Source organism: Anticarsia gemmatalis, chromosome 7 (assembly GCF_050436995.1).
Source record: "Anticarsia gemmatalis isolate Benzon Research Colony breed Stoneville strain chromosome 7, ilAntGemm2 primary, whole genome shotgun sequence".
Classification (NCBI taxonomy): Eukaryota; Metazoa; Arthropoda; class Insecta; order Lepidoptera; family Erebidae; genus Anticarsia; species Anticarsia gemmatalis.
Window position 1 is genome coordinate 1,740,959 of NC_134751.1, and position 24,244 is coordinate 1,765,202.

At 36.6% G+C, this 24,244-nt stretch overlaps 5 protein-coding genes across 9 annotated transcripts in view; 3 read left to right on the plus strand and 2 right to left on the minus strand.

The window, feature by feature from the left end:
- Positions 1-386: 386 nt before the first annotated feature.
- Positions 387-2,724, plus strand: LOC142974262 (trypsin-1-like). The gene is made up of 5 exons (XM_076116461.1): positions 387-494; positions 756-957; positions 1,332-1,575; positions 1,984-2,121; positions 2,524-2,724. The coding sequence occupies exons 1-5, from the start codon at positions 443-445 to the stop codon at positions 2,674-2,676; spliced, it is 789 nt and encodes a 262-aa protein (XP_075972576.1). The 5' UTR covers positions 387-442; the 3' UTR covers positions 2,677-2,724.
- A 1,956-nt stretch (positions 2,725-4,680) lies between these two features.
- LOC142974259 (trypsin-7-like) lies at positions 4,681-7,219 on the minus strand. Its single transcript, XM_076116457.1, has 5 exons — positions 7,127-7,219; positions 6,497-6,707; positions 5,606-5,858; positions 5,144-5,290; positions 4,681-4,927 (listed from the first exon to the last, which is right to left on the minus strand). The coding sequence occupies exons 1-5, from the start codon at positions 7,173-7,175 to the stop codon at positions 4,775-4,777; spliced, it is 813 nt and encodes a 270-aa protein (XP_075972572.1). The 5' UTR covers positions 7,176-7,219; the 3' UTR covers positions 4,681-4,774.
- Positions 7,220-7,752: 533 nt separating this feature from the next.
- Positions 7,753-10,171, plus strand: LOC142974261 (trypsin-1-like). Its single transcript, XM_076116460.1, has 5 exons — positions 7,753-7,839; positions 8,102-8,303; positions 8,771-9,014; positions 9,423-9,560; positions 9,971-10,171. Exons 1-5 carry the CDS (start codon positions 7,788-7,790, stop codon positions 10,121-10,123), a joined length of 789 nt encoding a protein of 262 aa, XP_075972575.1. The 5' UTR covers positions 7,753-7,787; the 3' UTR covers positions 10,124-10,171.
- A 1,627-nt stretch (positions 10,172-11,798) lies between these two features.
- Positions 11,799-15,083, plus strand: LOC142974115 (trypsin-3-like). Its single transcript, XM_076116268.1, has 5 exons — positions 11,799-11,994; positions 12,405-12,621; positions 13,015-13,264; positions 14,268-14,417; positions 14,775-15,083. The coding sequence occupies exons 1-5, from the start codon at positions 11,940-11,942 to the stop codon at positions 14,925-14,927; spliced, it is 825 nt and encodes a 274-aa protein (XP_075972383.1). The 5' UTR covers positions 11,799-11,939; the 3' UTR covers positions 14,928-15,083.
- Positions 15,084-17,596: 2,513 nt separating this feature from the next.
- The window catches only part of LOC142974263 (proton-coupled amino acid transporter-like protein acs), a 42,714-nt gene continuing 36,066 nt past the window's right edge, over positions 17,597-24,244 (minus strand). For all 5 annotated transcript variants that reach the window (XM_076116463.1, XM_076116464.1, XM_076116465.1 and 2 more), the window contains 6 exons: positions 21,936-22,057; positions 21,617-21,701; positions 21,107-21,348; positions 19,411-19,623; positions 18,959-19,128; positions 17,597-17,891 (listed from right to left, as the gene is read on the minus strand). In XM_076116463.1, coding sequence (XP_075972578.1) covers positions 17,653-17,891; positions 18,959-19,128; positions 19,411-19,623; positions 21,107-21,348; positions 21,617-21,701; positions 21,936-22,057 — 1,071 coding nt within the window. In that variant the 3' untranslated portion in view covers positions 17,597-17,652. The remainder of the gene's footprint in view (positions 17,892-18,958; positions 19,129-19,410; positions 19,624-21,106; positions 21,349-21,616; positions 21,702-21,935; positions 22,058-24,244) is intronic.

Below are 24,244 nucleotides of genomic sequence, written 5' to 3' on the forward strand. Positions count from 1 at the left end.
GTATGTGAAGAATTAAGAGATAAAGGTATTGTTCAATTGAACAATATTTGAAAATCATGTTTCGGTAATACGCTCGCACACTACTACATGGGACTACTGTAAATGGCGTGGGCGTATTTCATACACCTATAAAAAATCTTCATTTCATGGTATTATCTACGCATCTTATCTCCTTCAAAATCATTTGGAACTGGGGCTTAATTTCGTCAGAACACGGTACAAACTTTTGACAATATCAACAAAAACCTAACCTGAAAATACCTGCAGCCTTTTAATATCTAATAAATGCTAAAACCTGAATCGTAATTTACTAATGGCTTCCCAATGTATTTGAAATATGCAGACACACGTGTGTCGTGTATATTATTTTTATCATATTTGTTTAAAGTATAAAAAGAGCAGCATTATTACTTTTCCCTCATTGCTACTAATTCATTTCACTATGTTGCTTACCTTGAATTATCACTTTTTGGTCTGCATTTTAGTGGGTTCAGGTAAAAATTATATTTTTTATTGTCTTATATTTTTGTTTGCTGGGTCATAAATGCTGCATGATGCATGTTGATCTTCTCGCTCTAACTTCTTCTCCTTTGCTATTTCAAATGTTTGAGAGCATAGTGAATTTTGTTTCGTTATGTTCCCCAATGGTACTAACTTGTAGTGTTTTAGTTTTTTCGATACTTGGTAGGCAATTTAGTTTCTTTTCTCTCTGTAATAAACATACTATCACTTAATATTGACTTTTACACTTGCAGTTGCATCCTTCGATGTAACAAGACTAGATGCGGAGATCAACCATGAAGCACTGTCAAATGAAGATGGACATGACACTATCGTTGGTGGTCACGAAGTTTCCATAGAACAGTATCCTCATCAGGTTTTTTTCCCGAAAATGTACTGTGGCGGATTTATCGTCAGCAAAGATTACGTTATCACAGCTGCTCACTGCACTGCTAGGTACGAACATTGAATAAATAAAGTCACTGTGCTGCTTAAGTTCAAAATCAAAATCAAATTATTTATTCATTTAGGTCAAGTGCTGACACTTAGATAGTCAATGATAAAAGATTCTGCCCTACTTTTTGTCTTCGGTTAGTTCCTACATTGCCGCAAACACAACTGCCGCACCCTGACCCGCTGTCATCGAAGTTAAGGGGAAACGAGATCAGCAGCGCGATTCTCTACAGTCGGTACTGTTGAGTTTTACATTTAAATTGTGCTGCCAATTTTTTCCTATGAAGCCCGCTAGACGCGCTGATCAATCGTAGGTGTTGACTATTCTTCTTTGGTAACTACTGACTGTACATAATATTTTGTGACTTATATTTCAGTTATGAACCAAAAGACTTACGGTTCATAGTTGGTAGCACCGTGCGTGGACAAGGCACTATAATACAAGCCTCTGAAGTAATAAACCATCCAAATTTTAACCTTGATAACGACGTGGCTATTGTGAAGGCAGCGCAACCGTTAGTGTTCAGTAAGTCTGTACAACCGGTGAAGTTGCCGCCTAGAGGAAGACGCATGAAGGAAGGCACGATTGTGCGCGTGAGCGGTTGGGGTCGCACTTCGGAGGTGATTTATTTTCTTTGTATTAGTAAAGCTATTATTATTTATACACATAAGATCTTTGACGGTCGTTAAGAGTAGTCTGAAGCTCCAAAGACTGACAACCAATCTTACCGAAGGGTATCGTGTTATAACCTAAGTAACTGGGTTGTGGACGTCCGATAGGCAGTCGCTCCACGTAAAACTGGTATCCAGCTGCATCCGGTGAGACAGGAAGCCGACGTCAACATAGTTGGAAGAAAGGGTAGGCCTTATTAGGACATAGATCTTATTTGGGTTACCCATCTTGTATATCAGCTAATAATTAACACGGCAGTCATATCATTATAGTGATAGTGATAGTCGAATCGATGATAGAGATTCGGTCTCCTTCCAAATTTTTGTCAATAATTTTTGTATTATTTCATATTCCAGGACGGTTCGTGGTCACATACTCTTCTCGCCGTGAATGTTCCGGTTACCAACTTCAATAAGTGTAAAAAAGTTAACCCCGAACTCACAGAGAATATGTGGTGCGCAGGATTGGAAGAAGGAGGTAAAGGCTCGTGTAGGGTACGTTATAGCAGTTTCATTTATTTCTATTCATTTGGTGACTGCCTGCCTGCCATCTGGCGCGATCGGTAGTGTATGCAAGGTCTCGGGTTGGAATCTTGAGTTGCACCAAAAAACAATTTTTCAGAGATTACCCAGTTAGGATGTTGTTGAGTCGGTTATCCATATCACAGGGTCATGAGAGTGAAGAAATAGAGAGTACCTGTGTATTGTGCACACCTTTGGACACTGTAAAGTCTTGCACCATTGGCCTGTTTCGATTAAACTGACCGCCGTAGCCGGGACATTTTTTGGGTAATTTTTACCCCGGAGAGCAAATTTTTACCTCTATCAACCAATTTTAGGAATTGGTCGAAAATTGGCTAGGATAAATTTGCTCGTAATGATTTGGTTGGTTTTCAGGGTGATTCCGGCGGTGCTGCTGTTCAATGTGGCATGGCAGTTGGCATAGTTTCTTTTGGTAGAGGTTGCGCGAGGCCAAACAGTCCTGGTGTGTATGCTAATGTAGCTTCTCCTTCTATAAGAGATTTTATAACGAAGCATACTGGTTTGTAGATGTTTTAGAAACAAAGAATTGGTTCAAAAATAAATAATGCAATTGTACTCTGCGTTTTTTTAAACAACAGTTCATAATTCCAACTATACACTGCTAATTGTATATTGTATATCTGCTTATAAATATCGTTTATTGCCTAGTGGACGTGGCATAAGATCAGACGTGTTAATCCGTGTTTTGTTTTTCTCATTATAAGGAAGTTTTAAACTTGATTGAAAGATACCAAAAATTAATTATTTGACCAAACACAATGTCCACTAATAAGGCGGTTAATCTATACTAATATTATAAAGCTGAAGAGTTTGTTTGTTTGATTGTTTGATTGTTTGTTTGTTTGTTTGTTTAAACGCGCTAATCTCAGGAACTACCGGTCCGATTTGAAAAATTCTTTCAGAAATAGATAGCCCATTTATCGAGGAAGGTTATAGGCTATATATCATCACGCTACGACCAATAGGAGCAGAGTACCAGTAAAAAATGTTACAAATACGGGGAAAATGTTGACTCATTCTCTCTTATGTGACGCAAGCGAAGTTGCGCGGGTCAGCTAGTGTTTAAATAAATGTATGTTTACTGTTATTAATTAATTCAAATAACAACTACCCAGTAGTAGGTACTATCTCATTGATGATGACGGTAGGGCCAGATTAAGAAAGGGGCCATGCAGGCCAAATGTAATTCAGTATTCTGACGAAAACTGTGAAAAAGCTTTTAGCCATGATGGTTTTCCTTATCATAAAGATGATGAAGGGAAATTCAAATGGTTATTGTCATATCTATTACACGAACAGCATTGAAAGTTAAGTTAAGTAGTTGCCTGGGTTTTTAACCCGTAAACATTTGCGTGGGAAGCTACCGCTTATACCTGACAAAAATAATTACTTTAGAAAACGAAATTAACTATGTAGCGGCTCGCTACATACAGCGACATCTACTGGGACCAGCGCACAACCAATCACCACGCGCAGTGTGACTGACGTCACAAGGCCTGAATCGCACTATCGAAGTTTGCACTGCAACTGACTATACATATATACAAGTTCCCGACTACAACAGTCGTGCCTGGTGGGCAACCTAGGCCCACCAGGCATGATCACCCCGCCTGGTCGGAGGATCCTCCATTTGTGTTGGAGGAACACGATCACCTCGTTCCTCCACAACTAGACGGCGGATGGATTCCATAGCGCAGTGATTCAAATAGGCTCGCTTTGCGTCTGCGTCGAGATATTGTAGGCTCGATTTCCCCACAGGACAAATCTTTGCGCGACCACCAAAATAGTTCGCGATAAAACTTATGTCTATACTTATAATATAAAGCTGAAGAACTTGTTTGATTTGTGAACACGGTAATTACGGGAAGTACTGGTTTGAATTAAATAAATATTTTTGCGTTGATTAATCCATTTATTGAACCCGGACTTAGAATAGAAAAGGTTAGGTTAGCCATTCGTTATAAAATGAAATACACTATACTTTGCGCACGCAGCTGTATGCAGTAACTTATTAAATGATAATACGGCAGTGTCGGTAGCAGCTCCTTACAACATCATTCCTTTGTATTCCTTAAACAATTTACTTATCCTTAGTTAATAACAAATTTGAATAGAGTGATGAGAGGTCATTCTTGGCGTCTCTTTTTATTGGCCCTTACTTTCTAACTTTACTGTATTTTTGTCAGTATTTAACCTGAATTAATCAATGATTTGGTTTGTTTTGATTTTGCGGAGGATACTAAGCTAAGAATTTGACCACCACCTGTCGATCTATTCAGTGGAAGGTTGTCCGTATGCTAGAAATACCTCAATTAGACCATGCACGGTATTGGCAAATATACCATGAACTGATATCGTATATGCCGCAACTCTCTACTAAGTTGTTGAACTTTTGCTGATATTATTCGCTCACTTTCAGTTTAATGTGAAACGGCCGGATTTGATAAAGTAATTGGTAATCCAGCCTGAAGTCTTAAGATGGGAAATAGGGACACAGTTAAACTACGAAAATACAGAATTCATTATAATTTTTAATGTTCAATACACATTGTGTTGACCGGACAAAGTCTGTTGAATTACAACTTTATTTTAATACTCAAGATATTTATAAGCCGGTGTGCTTTTTGATGAAATCTCTAATAGAAGGGGCAGATATGAAAGCATAAACACCAGGTGACTTAGGTAGCGCGCAGCCTCTTCCAAAGGAAACGATGCCAACTACTTTACCATTCTGAACAACAGGGCCTCCTGAGTCACCCTGAAAATTAAATGATATGAATTATAACGATGCTTATTTGCTCGATCCGTTGTGAATATTTTTGTGAAATGTAGCAGGGAACTAGCTTATTACTATATACGGTGTAAACAGCAACGTTGAATATTTTAACTAATTATTTAGTAACTATTACCTTTAAACTATTTTTTTGTCTTTTTTGTCTTTACATGTGCGTTAATTTCTTGAAAATATACTCACTTTACACGAATCTTTACCACCTTCATCATAACCTGCGCAGAACATATTCTCGTTGACGGTATCATACGGTTTGCCAAGCTTTTTACACTCCTCACGATTCGTCACCGGTACCTTCACGGCCCTCAAAACAGCAGACCCAGAACGACCCTATAACGATCAATACAGGAATATATTTATAAGACAACATTTTTTTTAATCTCCGTCTCAGTTTTCTTCTTACACAGCTTGAAATCACTCACAACTCACACTAGGTGCAAAATTGACGTGATAGGCTCGAAGCCTCACCCCTCTCTCAATTCTGAAGGAGACCCTTGCTCGACATTGGCAGAGTAATGGTATAAAAAAATAAATTTAAGTCCACTTTTTCAGTGTCTTAGACAAAATTTGCACTCCAAAAGATTGTTTCTCACGCAGCTTGAAATAATGTACGCTTAAATAAGGCAGAAATCACAAACAATTTACCCATTCGACGCTGCCCCAACCGCTCACATCAACCATAGAGCCGACTTCCAAGTCCACTCCTCTAGGAGGCAACTCAACAGGTTTTACTGTGTCGCTGAACTTTATGGGTTCAACAGTTTTCAAAATAGCTACGTCATTATTAACGGTTTTTGGGTCATAATTTGGATGATTTATTACTTCCGATACAAACACTGACGTTCCATTAATACCGTAACTGTTACCAACTCTAAGCTCAACTTTCATTTTATCAGCACTGAAATTAGAAAAAAGTATTAATAAAATAAACTTCGAATCAAGTACGGAAACATTGGATTTGAACAAGCTGTAATGTTCATATATTTCATGTTGCGATTGTTCTAGTATAGATATGATTAAAAATCATATCATCTTATATAGAATACTTCATCGTCCGAGCCTCAAGTGCAACGCGTCAAAATCGTTGTTCTAGGCTCCTCCCTGCATCTGTTCAACAGTTAAGTACATCCAAGGAACGCTGCTGGGATTCTAGTGACGCACTCTCTACCCTCTAACTCTAAATCATATTTCCTTATGTAACAATATAATGTACCTGGGTTAATTATCGCCAGTTATAAAATTTGGCCACATACCAATTCCAAGCACAAAATATTTTAACGTAACCATTAATTGTCGCTAGTGTCGTTTGTATCCGAACTGCGTACCCGTCAATTCTTCCAGTGACGGCTGAAGTGAAACATGCATGAGGTTGGGTATAGAGGTAAGTGACCATATTTGACCCAGGTACCTGACTATTTATAATTTTGATTTAATTGACTCTTTTTTATCTGAGGTAGCTACGTAAAACGTTTCACTATTTCAAAGTATTTTCTTCTAGTAGTTTAGTCTACAATATTAAGAAAAGATTTATATTACAGAAAAGTACAATGAGCTGCCGTTAAAACGTAATTTTTGCTGATGATAAATGCTCCACAGAATTCCGTGAAAGGCGGAACCACATAACCAAATAAGGCCATGTATGGATACTGTTCTATTGACACCTCCTCTCCACCTATAATAGTGTCTTCGTATGATATCGGGTCATGAACCTTTTCCACGTTTAGTCTGGATACATCAAAAGATGCAACTGTAAATAAAATACATATAATATTACTTATCAAAACAGTTTCATACTGACAGTATAGATGTTGTTTAAAAGGATGTAGGTTATTAAAAAAAATTACAGCTGTAGCGTGGTTCCCACAGCTGGAAATATCGACTATCAAGAATTTTACGTTCGAGAGGTACTGCAAAAATAGTTCTAAAGGCACCCTATGCTAGAGGCGCTGATCAGGTTTCTACATAAAAATTTTTGAACAGCTAGCCAATTGTCGATAGCCGATGCACAAGTAGCGAATTGCCCCCAAGGTTCTATTGATGCAGAAAACTATAGTTATGAAACTTTGGACACTTGAAAGCTCGTTCTCGAGAACATGCTAATTGGCAAACTATGAGGGAGGGCTGATAGTGGGACAGTAATGGAATAAATTGCTAATTTTGACTTACCTGCACCTATTAAGATGGTAAGAAAATACAGATTTATTGTAGAACCCATGTTACAAGCTGAACAGACACCTTCACTGAGTGAATATGACAATGTTCCGGTTTATATACTCAAAACTATATCAACTTATCCAAAATACACGCAAACTTACATATTTTACACATAACTGTAGATAACAAAAATATTTTCAGATATAAAATTGTAATAACAGTAGAAATATCTAAGAAGGTATGTGAAGAATTAAGAGATAAAGGTATTGTTCAATTGAACAATATTTGAAAATCATGTTTCGGTAATACGCTCGCACACTACTACATGGGACTACTGTAAATGGCGTGGGCGTATTTCATACACCTATAAAAAATCTTCATTTCATGGTATTATTTACGCATCTTATCTCCTTCAAAATAATTTGGAACTGGGGCTTAATTTTGTCAGAACACGGTACAAACTTTTGACAATATCAACAAAAACCTAACCTGAAAATACCTCCAGCCTTTTAATATCTAATAAATGCTAAAACCTGAATCGTAATTTACTAATGACTTCCCAATGTATTTGAAATATGCAGACACACGTGTATATTATTTTTATCATATTCGTTTAAAGTATATAAAGAGCAGCATTATTACTTTTCCCTCATTGCTACTAATTCATTTCACTATGTTGCTAACCTTGAATTATCACTTTTTGGTCTGCATTTTAGTGGGTTCAGGTAAAAATTATATTTTTTATTGTCTTATATTTTTGTTTGCTGGGTCATAAATGCTGCATGATGCATGTTGATCTTCTCGCTCTAACTTCTTCTCCTTTGCTATTTCAAATGTTTGAGAGCATAGTGAATTTTGTTTCGTTATGTTCCCCAATGGTACTAACTTGTAGTGTTTTAGTTTTTTTTGATACTTGGTAGGCAATTTAGTTTCTTTTCTCTCTGTAATAAACATACTATCACTTAATATTGACTTTTACACTTGCAGTTGCATCCTTCGATGTAACAAGACTAGATGCGGAGATCAACCATGAAGCACTGTCAAATGAAGATGGACATGACACTATCGTTGGTGGTCACGAAGTTTCCATAGAACAGTATCCTCATCAGGTTTTTTTCCCGAAAATGTACTGTGGCGGATTTATCGTCAGCAAAGATTACGTTATCACAGCTGCTCACTGCACTGCTAGGTACGAACATTAAATAAATAAAGTCACTGTGCTGCTTAAGCTCAAAATCAAAATCAAATTATTTATTCATTTAGGTCATATGCTGACACTTATGATAGTCAATGATAAAAGTTTCTGCACTACTTTTTGTCTTCGCTTAGTTCCTACATTAGATGACAGCTACAATGGTGGCGTCGATACACAAATGCCGCTCCCTGAATCGCTGTCATCGAAGTTAAGGGGAAACGAGATCAGCAGCGCGATTCTCTACAGTCGGTACTGTCAAGTATCGAGAGTTTGACATTTAAAATGTACTGCCAAAATAGTTCGTATGACCCGCTAGAGGCGCTGATCAAATTTACATACAAAATTTACCGATCGCTTGTCGACTGTATTAGAAAATAGTCCCTCTGATTTTATCGTAGGTGTTGACTCTCCTTCTTTGGTAACTACTGACTGTACATAATATTTTGTGACTTATATTTCAGTTATGAACCAAAAGACTTACGGTTCATAGTTGGTAGCACCGTGCGTGGACAAGGCACTATAATACAAGCCTCTGAAGTAATAAACCATCCAAATTTTAACCTTGATAACGACGTGGCTATTGTGAAGGCAGCGCAACCGTTAGTGTTCAGTAAGTCTGTACAACCGGTGAAGTTGCCGCCTAAAGGAAGACGCATGAAGGAAGGCACGATTGTGCGCGTGAGCGGTTGGGGTCGCACTTCGGAGGTGATTTATTTTCTTTGTATTAGTAAAGCTATTATTATTTATACACATAAGATCTTTGACGGTCGTTAAGAGTAGTCTGAAGCTCCAAAGACTGACAACCAATCTTACCGAAGGGTATCGTGTTATAACCTAAGTAACTGGGTTGTGGACGTCCGATAGGCAGTCGCTCCACGTAAAACTGGTATCCAGCTGCATCCGGTGAGACTGGAAGCCGACGTCAACATAGTTGGAAGAAAGGGTAGGCCTTATTAGGACATAGATCTTATTTGGGTTACCCAACTTGTATATCAGCTAATAATTAACACGGCAGTCATATCATTATAGTGATAGTGATAGTCGAATCGATGATAGAGATTCGGTCTCCTTCCAAATTGTTGTCAATAATTGTTGTATTATTTCATATTCCAGGCCGGTTCGGGGTCACATACTCTTCTCGCCGTGACTGTTCCGGTTACCAACTTCAATAAGTGTAAAAAAGTTAACCCCGAACTCACAGAGAATATGTGGTGCGCAGGATTGGAAGAAGGAGGTAAAGGCTCGTGTAGGGTACGTTATAGCAGTTTCATTTATTTCTATTCATTTGGTGACTGCCTGCCTGCCATCTGGCGTGATCGGTAGTGTATGCAAGGTCTCGGGTTGGAATCTTGAGTTGCACCAAAAAACAATTTTTCAGAGATTACCCAGTTAGGATGTTGTTGAGTCGGTTATCCATATCACAGGGTCATGAGAGTGAAGAAATAGAGAGTACCTGTGTATTGTGCACACCTTTGGACACTGTAAAGTCTTGCACCATTGGCCTGTTTCGATTAGACTGACCGCCGTAGCCGGATATCTGGGACATTTTTTGGGTAATTTTTACCCCGGAGAGCAAATTTTTACCTCTATCAACCAATTTTAGGAATTGGTCGAAAATAGGCTAGGATAAATTTGCTACTAATGACTTGGTTGGTTTTCAGGGTGATTCCGGCGGTGCTGCTGTTCAATGTGGCATGGCAGTTGGCATAGTTTCGTTTGGTAGAGGTTGCGCGAGGCCAAACAGTCCTGGTGTGTATGCTAATGTAGCTTCTCCTTCTATAAGAGATTTTATAACGAAGCATACTGGTTTGTAGATGTTTTAGAAACAAAGAATTGGTCCAAAAATAAATACTGCAATTGTACTCTGCGTTTTTTTAAACAATAGTTCATAATTCCAACTATACACTGCTATTTGTATATCTGCTTATAAATGTAGTTTATTGCCATGTGAACGTGGTTTAAGATCAGATTAGTTAGTCCGTGTTTTACTTTTCTCAATAATAGGTAGTTTTAAAAAATAAATATAATACATGCAATAACTTTACTATAGAAAACGAAATTAACTAGACGGCATACGGCCATGTTGCGTCGAGATATTGTAGGTTCGATTTCCCCGCAAAACAAATCTTTGAGTCATAATATGGCAAATAATTATAGTATAAAGCTGAAGAACGGGTTTGATTCTTGAACACGGTAGTCACAGCAAGTACTGGTTTGATTTAACTTATATTTTTGTGTTGATTAGTCCGTTTATTGAACCCGAGGCAATACACCAATGTCTTTTGGAAGTTATTGTATCATTACTTGCTCTAACGGTGAAGGTGAACACCTGCAAGGTGTTTTCCTTCACCGTTTGTGGACGGATAGGTGAACACCTGCAAGGTGTTTTCCTTCACCGTTTGCCTAAAAAAATGACAAATATTAGAAACTAGCTGACCCGCGCCACTTCACTTGCGTCCAATAAGAGAGAATGGGTGAAATTTTCCCGTTTTTGTAACATTAATTACTGGTACTCTGCTCCTTTTGGTCGTAGCGTGATGATATAATATAGCCTATGTACTTACTCGGGTATCAAAATATCTCCATACCAAATTTCATGTTTCAAATTGGTTCAGTAGTTAAGGCGTGATTGAGTAGCAGACAGACAGAGTTACTTTCGCATTTATTATAGTATGGATTTTGATTACATATAGTGACATTATGTGTCACTTTCAGCGAGGCATTCTTCGAAATGACAATAACTATTTATTGAGCAATTCTCCGGTCTGTTACTTGCAATAAAATGAAAGCATACTTAACATTTCACTAACACTACTGATAGTGGTTAGTAATAAATTGATTTGTTATTCAAAGCACGCGAATGACGACGGGAATGCAAGTGTTTCCATTATTTATTAGTAACGGAACCTCCTGTCCTTTAAGTTGAAGACTTGCGATTTTATTTAACGTTTTTTGGTCGCAATAAAAAAATCGCAAAGGATTTTAATACAATATATGTAATTGGAAATCCGTTATTTAAGGTATATTGCTATTATGCTATTGCTGCTACTAATAAATAATATTTATAGACAAAATGAACCACTTTGAAGGTATTATTTTGCTCGAATATGGGACGGTTTCCTAGACTACCTAAAACTCAAATATTTTAACCGTAGGTACCTTTTTCAGGTTTAAGGTGTTCTACGTTATGAAAATTGCTTTCGGTACAGCAGGAGAACTTTGCACACTTACGTAGTTTACCGCGATCTTTATTTACTTATTTCTTTGGTTTTAACTTTAACATGTATAACGTTTTCTTTGACTAAACGTATAAACCTAGATCGTAGTTTTAAACTTACAGAACAATGAGTCAAAAAAACAGTTCGATTTAAAACCAACACACGTTCGACTAATCGCGATAGAAATGTAGCTAATTTGAATATTGTCGCAAATGGGTAACCAGCCTTCACTGACATTGGTTTAGGCCGATCACATACGTAAACTAAGGCGTCGAAGGCTGCCACTATCGGCAGTTATGACAGAAAAATTCAATTAACTTCATGTGGGTGATTTGTTATGTAATCTAAGATATTGTCACTATATAATATAGTGTTTTATGGTTTAGTTTGTAGTGTTTCTGTGAGGATTATAATGATGGGTGTCAAGATGTTTATTGTACCGGTAACGTTACTCTATTTTAGTGCTGGTAAGTGTTTTTTTTATTTATTTGATTTTTTTTCAGTCAACTTTTTCATTATTGCCCTATCGTACCTCTTCGTAACTGAATTGTGTTCTTTACTTTGCTCATATAAGTTTAATTATATTATTAGACCTATGTTGTTTGTACTGTTTTGTTATATTTTCGTTACTTGTTGGTTTTTAAACTTAATCAGATATTTCCTGTTGCAATTGCAACCCTACCAAACGTTACTCCTTCTATTGATTCTCTTCAAACATTTAAAATTCCTTTTTATATATCATATCTATTTTTTTGCTAATTCTATGTACAAACGTAAAATACATAACCGTTTCGACGGCAGTTAAACTAAAAAAAAAATCTCCAAATTACTTCCCTTTGTATATCTTCATTATCAACTTATTTTTTTTCTATTTCAGTTGCATCATTCGAACTGCCAGATATATCAAGTATCACAGACCTCCTACTACCACAGAGTACAGAACGACCAGACTCGGACAGAATTGTCGGAGGGTACAACGCCTCTATAGAAGACCATCCTTACCAAGTGTCGTTCATCGTGAACCAGTCTTACTTTTGTGGAGGCTTCATTGTCAGTGAAAATTATATATTGACTGCTGGACATTGTGCGCAGAAGTAAGTTTTTCAATTTAGTTTTGATGACGTCAAAAGTAACTGTCCGTTTTAAATAAGTCAACGGCTGGGACCGCTTATTATTTGTTTTACTTTATAGTAAGGTTAGTGATCAACCAAGTTTTAATGATGAAACCACTCGAAACGCCTTTGGAATAGCATAACGAATGTTATTTTTGAGGAAAACTACAAGTTTTTTAATTTTGAAACACTCAGCTCCCATAGATACGCTCATTTTCAATCCCAGTTAGTCATTACCCATCTATGAAACGACCGCGCAAGTGTGGTTTAACCTACTGACCGATCCAGAAGAGATAAAATTATACTAAATTGTAATCTATGAAAACTTTGAAATTCAAAACAATGTTGCAAAAATCTTATATTATTTTCTTCCAGTGTGGATCCCTCAACCGTAGTACTCCGCGCTGGCAGCAGTTGGAGAAAAAACGGCACCATTATACCTATAGCAGAAGTCATCCCACATCCAGAATACGACAACCCAGCCTTTGACAAAGATGTAGCAGTAATGAAGACAGTAGACCCTATAGAGTATAATGACGTCATACAACCCATTGCTCTGCCACCTAAAGGCAGGCCTATGAAAGCTAAGTCTATGATCTTGGTCAGCGGTTGGGGGAAAACTCAGGTGAGTGAAACCATTTGACACTAGCTTTTGGTGACGACCAGTATCTTTCGGTTGCGTGGAACTAGACAGCCGGACTTCTTGAGCCCAACTAGTAATAACATAAATAAACGCCTTTAACCGAATAAACAAAATTTTAAGCTTTTTATATAGACATACAGAACTATTTTCTAGTATTTCTAGCTTCTTGTGGACAAGTTTGACTGAGGCACCAAGATAAGACTAGAATTGATATGGGTTTAGGATCTGGAATCTCTTAAAAAATATTCCAAATTAATTTAATTTTAATAAAAGTTTGGTTTTCGGTCAACAACTTTTTTCAAAGTATGCTCATAACTTTGATATACTGATAAAAAAGCCACGTTGTATGGCAAATTCTGCTTATACTTCATTATATTAAGATTTAATACACTTTCACGGATCATATTTTAACAATACGCTGAATATAATCCGTGAAAGTCTATGAGGAAAATTAATAGGATGAACATCAGCGGCTGCGGCGCAGCGGCGGAAGTGTTAGCAAGACTTCTTTGAAATTTGATTTCGTAATTTGTCACGTATTGTATAGTTTAGAGATACATATATGTTACTTCGTCATCTATAAGGCGTGTTGTGAATTTTAATCCAACTCTCTCTGTATACGTGTACTTTTTACTCAGGGAAAATACTGTCTGGAGTTTTTACCATATAACTACATGAGGAAACTTTACTCCACTGTGTATCGTAAGAAGTGTGATGCGTTTAAGTTTGAAGTTATAGTTTTTCCGTTAGTGACTATACTTGAAGTAGGTAATAGGGATAATGTCGGTTTGTATAGCGATATTTAAATTTTGTATTTTTTTGCTTACGCGAAGAGTTAGGGGGGCATAATCAGTTAAACAATTACACAATTATACAAAATTGTAAATGTTAACCTATATCCTAGTTTTGACGTAATTAATCGCAAACTTAACAAATTATTTGGAAGAGGATAAAATATGTGTTCAATATTTTTTTATATTTCTAGTTTGGTGCCCCCACGATTCCGGAGCGTTTGATGGCTGTAGAGATTCCGGTAGTAGATCACAAACGATGTGAACGTGCCTACTCAGACGTATTGACTGAAAATGAATGGTGTGGAGGCAACTTCTGGTTTGGAGGCAAGGGAACCTGCCAGGTGATTAGAAATGAAATAATTTCAAAATCAGTTTAGTGGTTACGTTGTAAAACGCCGGTAGCTATACTTTCGCATTACATTAATTACGGATATGCAAATACGCGCCCGTTAATTACTTTTAGTTTAATAATGCGAAGTCATCAGTGTGTTGGAGTCGGCTTCCAGTCTCTACGGTTGCAGCTGAATACTAATATTTTACGTGGAGCGACTGTCTATAGGACCTCCACAAACCAGTTACTTGGGTTATACCACAGTACCTCTTTTAGTTAAGTTTGATTAAACTAATCTATATGATTGCCTAATAGCAAACGAAATTACACCAAATCATTTGTGGTTATTTAACTTGTAAATTCACAGGGTGATTCCGGTGGCGCTGCTATTCAGGACGACATGGCAGTAGGCATCGTGTCTTTCGGTCGCGGTTGTGCTTACCCCTTATCTCCTAGCGTGTTCGCTGATATCGCAGCACCAACTATAAGAGACTTTATCACAGAACATACCGGATTATAGACGTCACAATATTTGTATAAAAACGATGAAATGTATAACAAGCTGACAACGATCAAATAAATCAAAGGCAGCTGAAAATGGATTATTTAAGTTAATTTAATAGAATTAATGTAATTTATTGCAAAAAATAAAAATGTATTATTGTATTTTGTTTTATTATTCGTATTCAATTGGATCCTCTGAATGCCCGTCGTGAGTCGAAAGAAGGATACTTTTAAGTGCGTGAGTCTGCGTGAGTTTTGTAATACATACATTCCTGAGTTCAAATCAAACACTTAAGGATGCCGTATATTACGATGCGAAGAATTTCCTATTCCTATAACTACTCCATGAAGAGTCAGAATATCTAGTGCTAAAATGCTTCAAGGAAAACATCAAACATCATTAGTACCTACTCACAACAGTCACATGATAGGAAACGGCAATTTGCAAAGAAGTCAATTTGATTGTCATGGCATTATTTTTAATCACACGTAAAGCAGGATGTTTTGGGCAGGGTCATGGATGTCGCTCGTCATCGTGATTGATGATGATGCTGATTAGTGGTTGCTTGATGGTCTTTTGGGTTCTGCCATTAAAAACGGCTGGTTAATTGTATTTACTTATTTATGTATTGTATTCTTCACTTTAAGCCACGTACAGGCCTTTGGGCTGCTTGAACAACTTTGACATTCTATCATTGGCCTGAATACATCTATTGCAGATGATTAAGGTGGCGTCAGGTAGAATTCGTGCACTTTCGTTCGTGGCTGAAAAGGCCTATGCGGGAGTGGCAACCGCGACCACATTTGCGACATAACCGGTCACTGCCACTCCCCGTGTTGTTATCTACTCCAGCAAGCTAGAGTGGGTGAAGTGTCCTCTCCACTGACGCCACACTGCCTGGGACTTCTTTTGGTAACGCATGTCTTCCCAGGAACACACGTTACTTTGACATTAGGTTGACCACTAACCATACGATAGGAAAGCCTTATGAAGGATAGTTCCTAATATAGCAACTTATCGTGTCGGAATATCAAATATAAAACGAATGGCAAAATTAATTTGATATGTGTGGGGATAGAATTCCTGACTCGCTAGCGTTGCGGTAGTTTCGTGGCTACTACCATAAGTATCGCGTCTCCAATGTCGTGATTTTGACTGATTTATGTCGAATCAACTGGCGCTAATTAAACAAGCTCTTATTTTAATCGAGGCTTAGTCAAGTACTTCATTTCTCTTTTAACACACAGTTATTTATTTAACACTTTAAGTACATTTTGAAGCCCGTATTATTGTTAAAATAGTTTCGTATTAGCCTGTCGTTACTGAGATAAATCATATTATAATTGCATAGTAATTAACTACAAAAACTCGGTCAAAGTATACACATAAAAATTACACACTCTATTTAAATAACATAACGCTATAAAAAACAATAGTTTATAGATATCAAAGTATCATATAATCGGTAACAATGTAATAATAGGAAATTACTTCAATAATTATGCACATGGTCCAGTGAACTTCGGAACTGGTATTAGACAGCCTTGAGATGGCACGAGATATCGGCTGCAACTTATTATTACACGTGAGTTTGTTTGCGTAACTCTGAAGAAGTCTGAACATATTTTTAGAATAAAATCTATAAATAGAGTATCTTTTAGTAAGACAATGCTTGCCGTGAAAACTGAAAGACTACTGTAGAGCGATTCCCAGCCTCTATCGGCTATCGACAATCGGCTAGATATCGATTTTGTATGACTATCTGATCAGCACCTCTAGCGGGCGTCGTAGGAACTATTTCAGCAGTTCATCGTAAATGTCAAACTTGCGATACTCAATAGTACCGACTGTAGAGAATCGGGTTACTGATTGCACTCTATATCTATGGCCTTTTTAACTACAGTTTGTCAAATACTTAATGTATATACTGCTCATTTCATCAACTGTGGTTTACAACTATTATCGTAATAGACGACTTTTCTTTTTTTAACAATGACGAGAATGTCTTTGTTTATTGATAGCATCACTGTAATCGGTAAAGTTATTCGGAACTTACAAGTTTATCATACCATAATTCTACTATCATTCTTAAGCTGCCTATTATATTATTTATTCTACGCTAAATATGGCGTATTGTCAAACAGACTTTTTATAGAGCCCTTAAGACTCTGATCAAAATAATCAGTCTTCAAGGTCGGTCCTTCAAGGCTCCTAATGAAAACCTACAGATAATCTTGACGACACTAATTATATTTTATTATTAGCCTTTATTGTAACGGACGGTTTGACCTTCTGGAAAATTGTTACGCTGACATAAAGGAAAACCATGACATTGTGACATTAATATACGAAATTGTTTTGGTATTTTGTCTATTAATATACTTCTTAATAAAACAACTACTCTATTGAAGGCTTTAACCCATTTAACTAACTGAAATACATTCACTATAATGATCTTCTCTTTTTACATAATTTATGATATACTGTGTATCGCAGTCGGTAGTGTATATTTCAGGTTCGATAACCGGGTCGAGCCGTTACTATTGGCCTTTTATTATTTAAGTTTGACTATTTGTCAATGGTCTTTATTTGCCCAATTTTTGACTTCGTCCTTCGAAAAGTTTTTAACTATAGTCTCTTTTCTTTTGTCGTCTACATCAAAAAGGAAAAAAGAAACGAATGAATACAATTAAATAAGTAAATTTATTATAATTATTTACATCAATAGCACAATATAAAATCACAGTTCGTCAACGATTGCCATGATGGCAAACGTCACTCCAGACACCATAGCGATGAGGGAGAACACTCCAATGAGGAAGTTCTTTAGCACGACGAAAGACCACAACGTGATGTCTTTGTTCCACCTCCAGATGGTCTCGACAATAGCCGGGAGGAGCAGGCCCATGACGGAGAGACAGACAGCACCGACCAGTTCCATGAAGAGCTCCAGTCTGGGAATTGCACTGGCGATACCAACTGTGAAAGAAAATGTGTTTTGTTATCATCTAGACCTTGGTAAATTTATTTCAATGCATAGTCGGACTACGATTAATAGACAATAATTACAAGTATGTATGTTAACATGGTGGTAACGTCAACACTGATAGTATGATGGCTGTATTAAATGTAATTGGTTACCGTTAATACGGTGCTTCACCAGTGCATTACAAAATAATCTTAAAACATGAAAATTAAAGTTCGGCAGTGGTAACTAGACTTAATTCTGGCACGAAGTTGAAGGAGCATTCAAGTGCATTTAACTGAGCCACTAAATGCTTTGGCGATGTTTAAAAGTACTATCTAAATAAAAATATATACGTTTTTAAAGAATCCAAACGTCTAATCCCCTAAATATCGTGAACAGAATACTAGAAACCAACACTAACTATGCTCAAAAGTTAGAAGTTTGTCTCCAAACTTCCTCCGAAATACACCTCCTTAGCAAGCAATGGAAAATCTTAGTCGATTTCACAGAATTCCTCAAGCCGTTTTACATAGCGGAGGCTCAATTACAAAGTTCTGACTAAACGCCGTGACTCAAAGTTAAACAAGTGAAGCTGTGAAACTTCGGCGAGAAACAGCCGGAGATGCAGCGTGAGTGCAATCTAGATAAACTGCTCATGCATAAAGATTTTGGTTTGGTAAACGTTGCTGTTTAAGTAACGGCAGGCGCTTTTGACATTTCATGTATGTTACATGATTTTCTTTGAATTTGGTTAGTTTAATTTTAAATTAAATATATAACTATTCTACTTTGTATGGGGGTAAGATATAATTTACATTTATTAATATGAGAATTAATGCGCCAGAAATAATTTTGCGGCTTGTGGTTGGTATATTACTGTTTTGAACTAAGAATAAACTATACTTTAACAAGGGATCAACATTGCCACCACACATTATATCGTAGCCGTGAGTCGAACCTAAACTACTACTACTTATTTGTAATACATACTCAACATGACGTGTTAACAGTCTAAACATAATATAAATTGTTGGTCAAACCTACTCAAATGAACAAGGGCTTATAAAAATAATTTTACCTAATATCAAAGTTCCAAGCAGTCTGACTCCAGACATGGCCCAAGCCTGCTTCCTTGCTGGAACCCTATCCTGAATCTTCCTCCACACCACATCCACTGGCACGTAGTAAATCAACGCGAATGATAGCAACATCACACAGGCTACCAAGATCTTCGCTGATTGCGCCAGACTGTAAGAAGAATGAGATAGGTTATAAAAAGAACTATTATTGAAGTTTTCCTATTCTTTGACCTTTCTGATGATCTTCCTTCAAGAAATATTTTCCTTTTAAAAATGATATATTTGTTTACATTAATTTGTGACCGTTGTTTTGTAGGCATTGCAAACAAAATAAGTGCAGTTCAATGCAAGTGAAGCAGTACATTTAAAATGTCTGTTTTTTAATCTTAATTTAATTTCGATACTCGACAGTACAGACTACACAGAATTTCGCTACAGAGAACAAACTTACATTTCATCCTGAGGCAGATTCAACGTCAAACTACCCCTAGCTTCTTCTCCATACTGCAGATAGCCGCAGAAGCCAACAAATCCGTACAGAATGGCCACAGCAATCATAGCAGTGTTCAGTACTCCGGGACAACCGAGGAAGTGCTGCGGTTTCTTCATCTCGTTCTCAACTGGCATCACCACACCGATGCCTTCCATCGCGAACAAACTTGTACTGAAATAATAAAAAACTCACGTTACATATTTTTTCTAAGTTTCCTGTAGCTCGATTCTCTACTACTATCGACTACCGACCACCGGCCTGTCATCGAGAAATGTTGTATGAAAATCTTTTCAGCGCTGACGAGCGTCGTATAAACTATGTATTTTGGCAGTACATTCTAAAGGTCAAACTTTCGATACTCGACAGTAATGACTGTACAGAATCGCGCTACTGTTAGAGTGTGTGAGAGAGTATGCTTTAGAGTTACTATTTTATTGATATGGATGTTACCAGCCTAACATCACGCCTCTGGTTTTCTTTTACTTAATTTATGCCGTTGCCATTCTTCAGTATTAATTGATAGAATTAATCCTGGAGAAGGACACCCCTGCCAATTTTTTACCCAGATCCGTTTGAATACGAAAAATAGGACATATACAGACACACAATTTTAATGTTGCTATAGATATCTGGCCAGAGTAACTACGATCTCTATATTTGAAATTGATTTATCCTATAATGGCACAAAGTGTCTATAAAGTAATCTTTATCCGCAATAGATGTTTCGGATGAGAATGAAAATGTTTCCATGCTCGTTTATACGAAACTTAATTGGAAATCACCAACGACATTGGCAATTTCATGTACGGCGTTGTTGTGAAAACAACAGGCTTTAAAAGTTAATTATCGTAGCATCATTTTGGTGTGAATAAGTAAACATGATCAGAAATATTGTTTAAGCATTGTAGTACAGGTTTCATTGACTGCTTTTTTTATAAATGCATTTTGATTCTTCCTACCACTATCGTGAAACAACTTAGTAAAGAGTCAGATTTTAGTTTGAATAGAAAGTTTGTATGAGTTTGTTTGTATTTTTAAACTATTTTTCGATATGAATTTTGACGGGAAGTTGCTAATTAACTAAATTATAGCGTTCATTAACAATACTTTTTATAACGAATAAACTTTTTTGAAATCAAGATGATAAAGACTCGGAATTAGTGTCTAATTTGTCCAGGTCACGTACACCCTTCGATTGAAGTCTAGACTTCCAAAGCCTAGTATTAGGCCTGTCTGTTACCAAGACATTTGTACCTACATCAATGATAAACATCAACGCTATGAAACCGACATGATATGAATAATAAACCTCTAATAAGGTATTTTTGCTCATTTTGAATAGATTTAGATCCATCAAAGGCTTTGATTTATTTAGTCTGAAGTCAACTTTCTTTGATTTTCATTATGTTCGTTCCAATTAACCCAATTACATTGGAACTTGGAATTTACATTCTCAAAATTTAATGAATGTGTATTGACAAAAGTACTCCGGTATTTTACCATCAATTAATATCATCAAATGAATAGTTTTTTACAAATTGAGTAGGACTAATTTTGATATTTCTTGTTAAAGGAAAAGAGTTAGTTTCTACAATCCTAAAAATAAATTTACTGCAAAATTTCAAGCAGTGTCCAAAAAATAATAATATCTTACCTTATAAAAGTAGGTAATCCAGAAATAGAAGTAGCCAGATTCCTATCAGAGACGGCAGGCTTATCTCTCAAGCAGTAGTACAACGAGATGCAGATAGAGACTAGCCAGACGACGTTAGCTAGCGCTGAGAACGGCACTAAGTACTTTAGTTTGGAGATCTGAGTGAGTGGTATGAGAACCACGAGTGTTAGGGCGCAGTATACTGTCACCGACCATTGTGGACCACCGTATTGGACTGATACCTGAAAAATATAGGAGGAATTTGGTTAATATCTGGTCAATATTTGGTAGAGTTTGATGGTTAGTTTGGTTTTGGTTCGATAGATGGCGCTGGTAGCTTTTGCCGAGGTTGTATGACATTGTTAAGTTAAGAATTTTGAGTTCCACTTTTACATGAAAGCATGAACTGCATGAGCATATGTGCAAAATAGGTTATATAAGAGGTAAAAGTTTAGTTTTTATGAATTTCTGAATACATTTATACTTAAATGATTATAATTGATTACTTACTTGTCTGAAAGATTCAGCTATAACTACGGTGTAGACACAGCAAGCGCCGGCATGCGTTAGTGCTAATGCCCAATCAGCTAGCTCCCTGTAAAACAAAAATTACATTAGTACTAAGTTTTTCTAGATATATTTTATCAAATATGTGAAGATTTAGAGCTAGAGCACTCTCCAATTAGGTAAAAATCAAACAACAAATACGTAACTAATTGGCGATATTGTTACCGAAAAATGCTTCAGAGGCTGAGAAATAAAAGTTTCTTTCAGTTTTTAACTCTGCCTAAAACAATTAGATTATAACCTGAGTTTTAAGTCGTTTTACCTGGCAAAAGGTGCGAATTTTCTCACTGGTTTGGGACCATGTTGGAATACAAGATCACAGGTATCGGCGTAACCTAGCGCGGGTCTTTTGAGCTCCACACATAGTTCTTGAGATGTTTTAACCTGGCAAAAGAGAAATAACATTTTATTAAAAGATTAACTGAACATTATTCTCTACATATCCGGCATGTATGGTGCAATATTTACTTTGCTGATTCGATTTAGTAGTTACCAAACAATTACACAACAATATTAAGTAAATAGTGTATGCATTTCAAGTTACTCTAATTGTTTTAACCCTGTGATTGTCGTATGAATATTATTTCAAAGATTGTTTTTTTATGTAAAGGTAAAACATAAATAGCAGCAGCGTAACCTAAGCTGTCAATCAATATAATATTTTGTTGGCTTTAAATATTCGAGGTCTTCACTTCAAAAGTTGAAAGAACTAATTTGAATATTCAAAATATTTAGTATTGCTACTCAATTACTAAGTTAAAGGCTACCAATTTTTACAAGGCTAGTCTTAAAACACAAAAATAATTGGTTTCGTTTGTCTCTCACGATACAGGTCACGGTAAACTTTAAGTTATTACACAAGAGACTATTAAAAGTAATGCTAAAATACCTATAGTCTGACAACGTAGTAGAAGAGCCTTGTAAGCCAGCCGGGTGGCAGAGGCATACAACAATTTTAGAAGAAGTTATTTGCTGACGGTAGCGAGTCGTTTGATGCAGTTACATAATTTGGAACAACCAAACAAACGCGGAATTATTGTATCCTGTATGACAAGATATATGCATGTGGGTGACGCAAAGGAAGTCTGTAAGGATCGTACCAAGTGGAGTTCTTTGATCTATGCCTACCCTTTTGGGAAAATGGCGTGATAATATGTATATACGGAATTATTGATCGTGCAAGCCAAGGCTCTCTATTAAGTTGTCGGACAATAACAATTTGAGCCACCGTGACGTCTCATGGTAGGCATTAGAAAGTGTCAGCTTCAATTACCCGAAACGCCATAATAATCACCATAGATAATGGAATGTTTAAAGTCAGTTGTTATGTCATTTACTTCAAGCCATGGTTACGCTATAGAATGTATGAGGTTTTTTATATAGTGAAATTAAGTTTTCTATGACGATTTTTTTGGTCTTTTCCTGCATCCGAAAGGAAGCTGGCACTCTTGCGGTCAAAGTTTGATTAACATTTTTTTAGGATTACGATACGATTTTCAGATTAGTCTGTTTTTAGGGTCTTCAACTAACGGGATTTGGGGTTTAGCCGTGAAAAGGTGATAGCCAGAATTTGAAATGCTGCTATGGAAATATAGATATGGTTAATTTTATTTCAGTATTCGCTATCATCGCAGACAGATAATGTTAAGATAAGATCAGTTGACAACTGAACTGCAGAATTATGCTTAAACTGCCATTTCATTTAAAGTAGGTACTTTGTCCTCGAGCAATGTGTTCCCGACATTAAGATAAAGCGCTTTAGTTTCGCGGTGTCTGAATTTCTAAGTGCAGTTTTGCAACACAAGTTAAGAGATTGTTGAAAACGTCATATTGCACCAACATTGCATAGCTTTAAAACATATAATTGGCCCGTCTTTGTTGACCTTCGGTAGTGAATTTGACTGTTGGTCTAGGGTTCGATTGCCGGGTCGAGAAAAGTGCGATTGGTCTTTTCAAATTTATTTTTGAATATGTCTTAATTAAAAGAGTTTGGTAATTTGCCCGGTAAAATGGCAAAAGACTCATCCCTGTTACATGAGACTAACTACGTTAATGGCGAAATGGCATTTCACACACTTCTGCCTACACCTTCGGGTATAAATAAAAACGTGATAGTATGTATGCATGGATGTTATGGATAGAATATTTAAAAATGAAATGAGATTTCAGAGGTCAAACACTCTTACTTTGATTGAACCTTAAGCGGTTAACACGTAATACAGTGTATATAAAGATGGTTTAAGTTTGACGTGAGATTACGTATCTAACCACAGTTCTCTTTGAAGATAAGATTATCGCGATGCTGGAGTTAAGATTTAAGCGATCAGGATTATCTTTGATAAGTGGTTTTGTAGTTCATTAGAGTTCACATGAAAAGGTGATATAGTTACCTAAAATTTTGTGGTATACGTGAAAGAATGAGTGATTAACTTTAGTCAGACAATAAAATATTAATTACAGTACAGTTATCACCTGATGCATGCACGGTTAATGGACAAATGGCGGATTAGTTATCTGACAGATAAAGTGACAGTAATAATTATGTCATTGTATGAAAAAATATGCCTACTT

What these genes read in the sequence shown, in the direction of transcription:
- LOC142974262 (XM_076116461.1), top strand. Translation starts at nt 443, where the DNA reads ATGTTGCTTACCTTGAATTATCACTTTTTGGTCTGCATTTTAGTGGGT. An exon ending in CTGCATTTTAGTGGGTTCAG is followed by an intron (nt 495 to 755) that starts GTAAAAATTATA and finishes TTACACTTGCAG; the next exon opens with TTGCATCCTTCGATGTAACA. An exon ending in GCTGCTCACTGCACTGCTAG is followed by an intron (nt 958 to 1,331) that starts GTACGAACATTG and finishes CTTATATTTCAG; the next exon opens with TTATGAACCAAAAGACTTAC.
- LOC142974259 (XM_076116457.1), bottom strand. Translation starts at nt 7,175, where the DNA reads ATGGGTTCTACAATAAATCTGTATTTTCTTACCATCTTAATAGGTGCA. An exon ending in TACCATCTTAATAGGTGCAG is followed by an intron (nt 6,708 to 7,126) that starts GTAAGTCAAAAT and finishes TTTTATTTACAG; the next exon opens with TTGCATCTTTTGATGTATCC. An exon ending in GTGGTAAAGATTCGTGTAAA is followed by an intron (nt 4,928 to 5,143) that starts GTGAGTATATTT and finishes TTTAATTTTCAG; the next exon opens with GGTGACTCAGGAGGCCCTGT.
- LOC142974261 (XM_076116460.1), top strand. Translation starts at nt 7,788, where the DNA reads ATGTTGCTAACCTTGAATTATCACTTTTTGGTCTGCATTTTAGTGGGT. An exon ending in CTGCATTTTAGTGGGTTCAG is followed by an intron (nt 7,840 to 8,101) that starts GTAAAAATTATA and finishes TTACACTTGCAG; the next exon opens with TTGCATCCTTCGATGTAACA. An exon ending in GAGGTAAAGGCTCGTGTAGG is followed by an intron (nt 9,561 to 9,970) that starts GTACGTTATAGC and finishes GTTGGTTTTCAG; the next exon opens with GGTGATTCCGGCGGTGCTGC.
- LOC142974115 (XM_076116268.1), top strand. Translation starts at nt 11,940, where the DNA reads ATGATGGGTGTCAAGATGTTTATTGTACCGGTAACGTTACTCTATTTT. An exon ending in GCTGGACATTGTGCGCAGAA is followed by an intron (nt 12,622 to 13,014) that starts GTAAGTTTTTCA and finishes ATTTTCTTCCAG; the next exon opens with TGTGGATCCCTCAACCGTAG. An exon ending in GAGGCAAGGGAACCTGCCAG is followed by an intron (nt 14,418 to 14,774) that starts GTGATTAGAAAT and finishes GTAAATTCACAG; the next exon opens with GGTGATTCCGGTGGCGCTGC.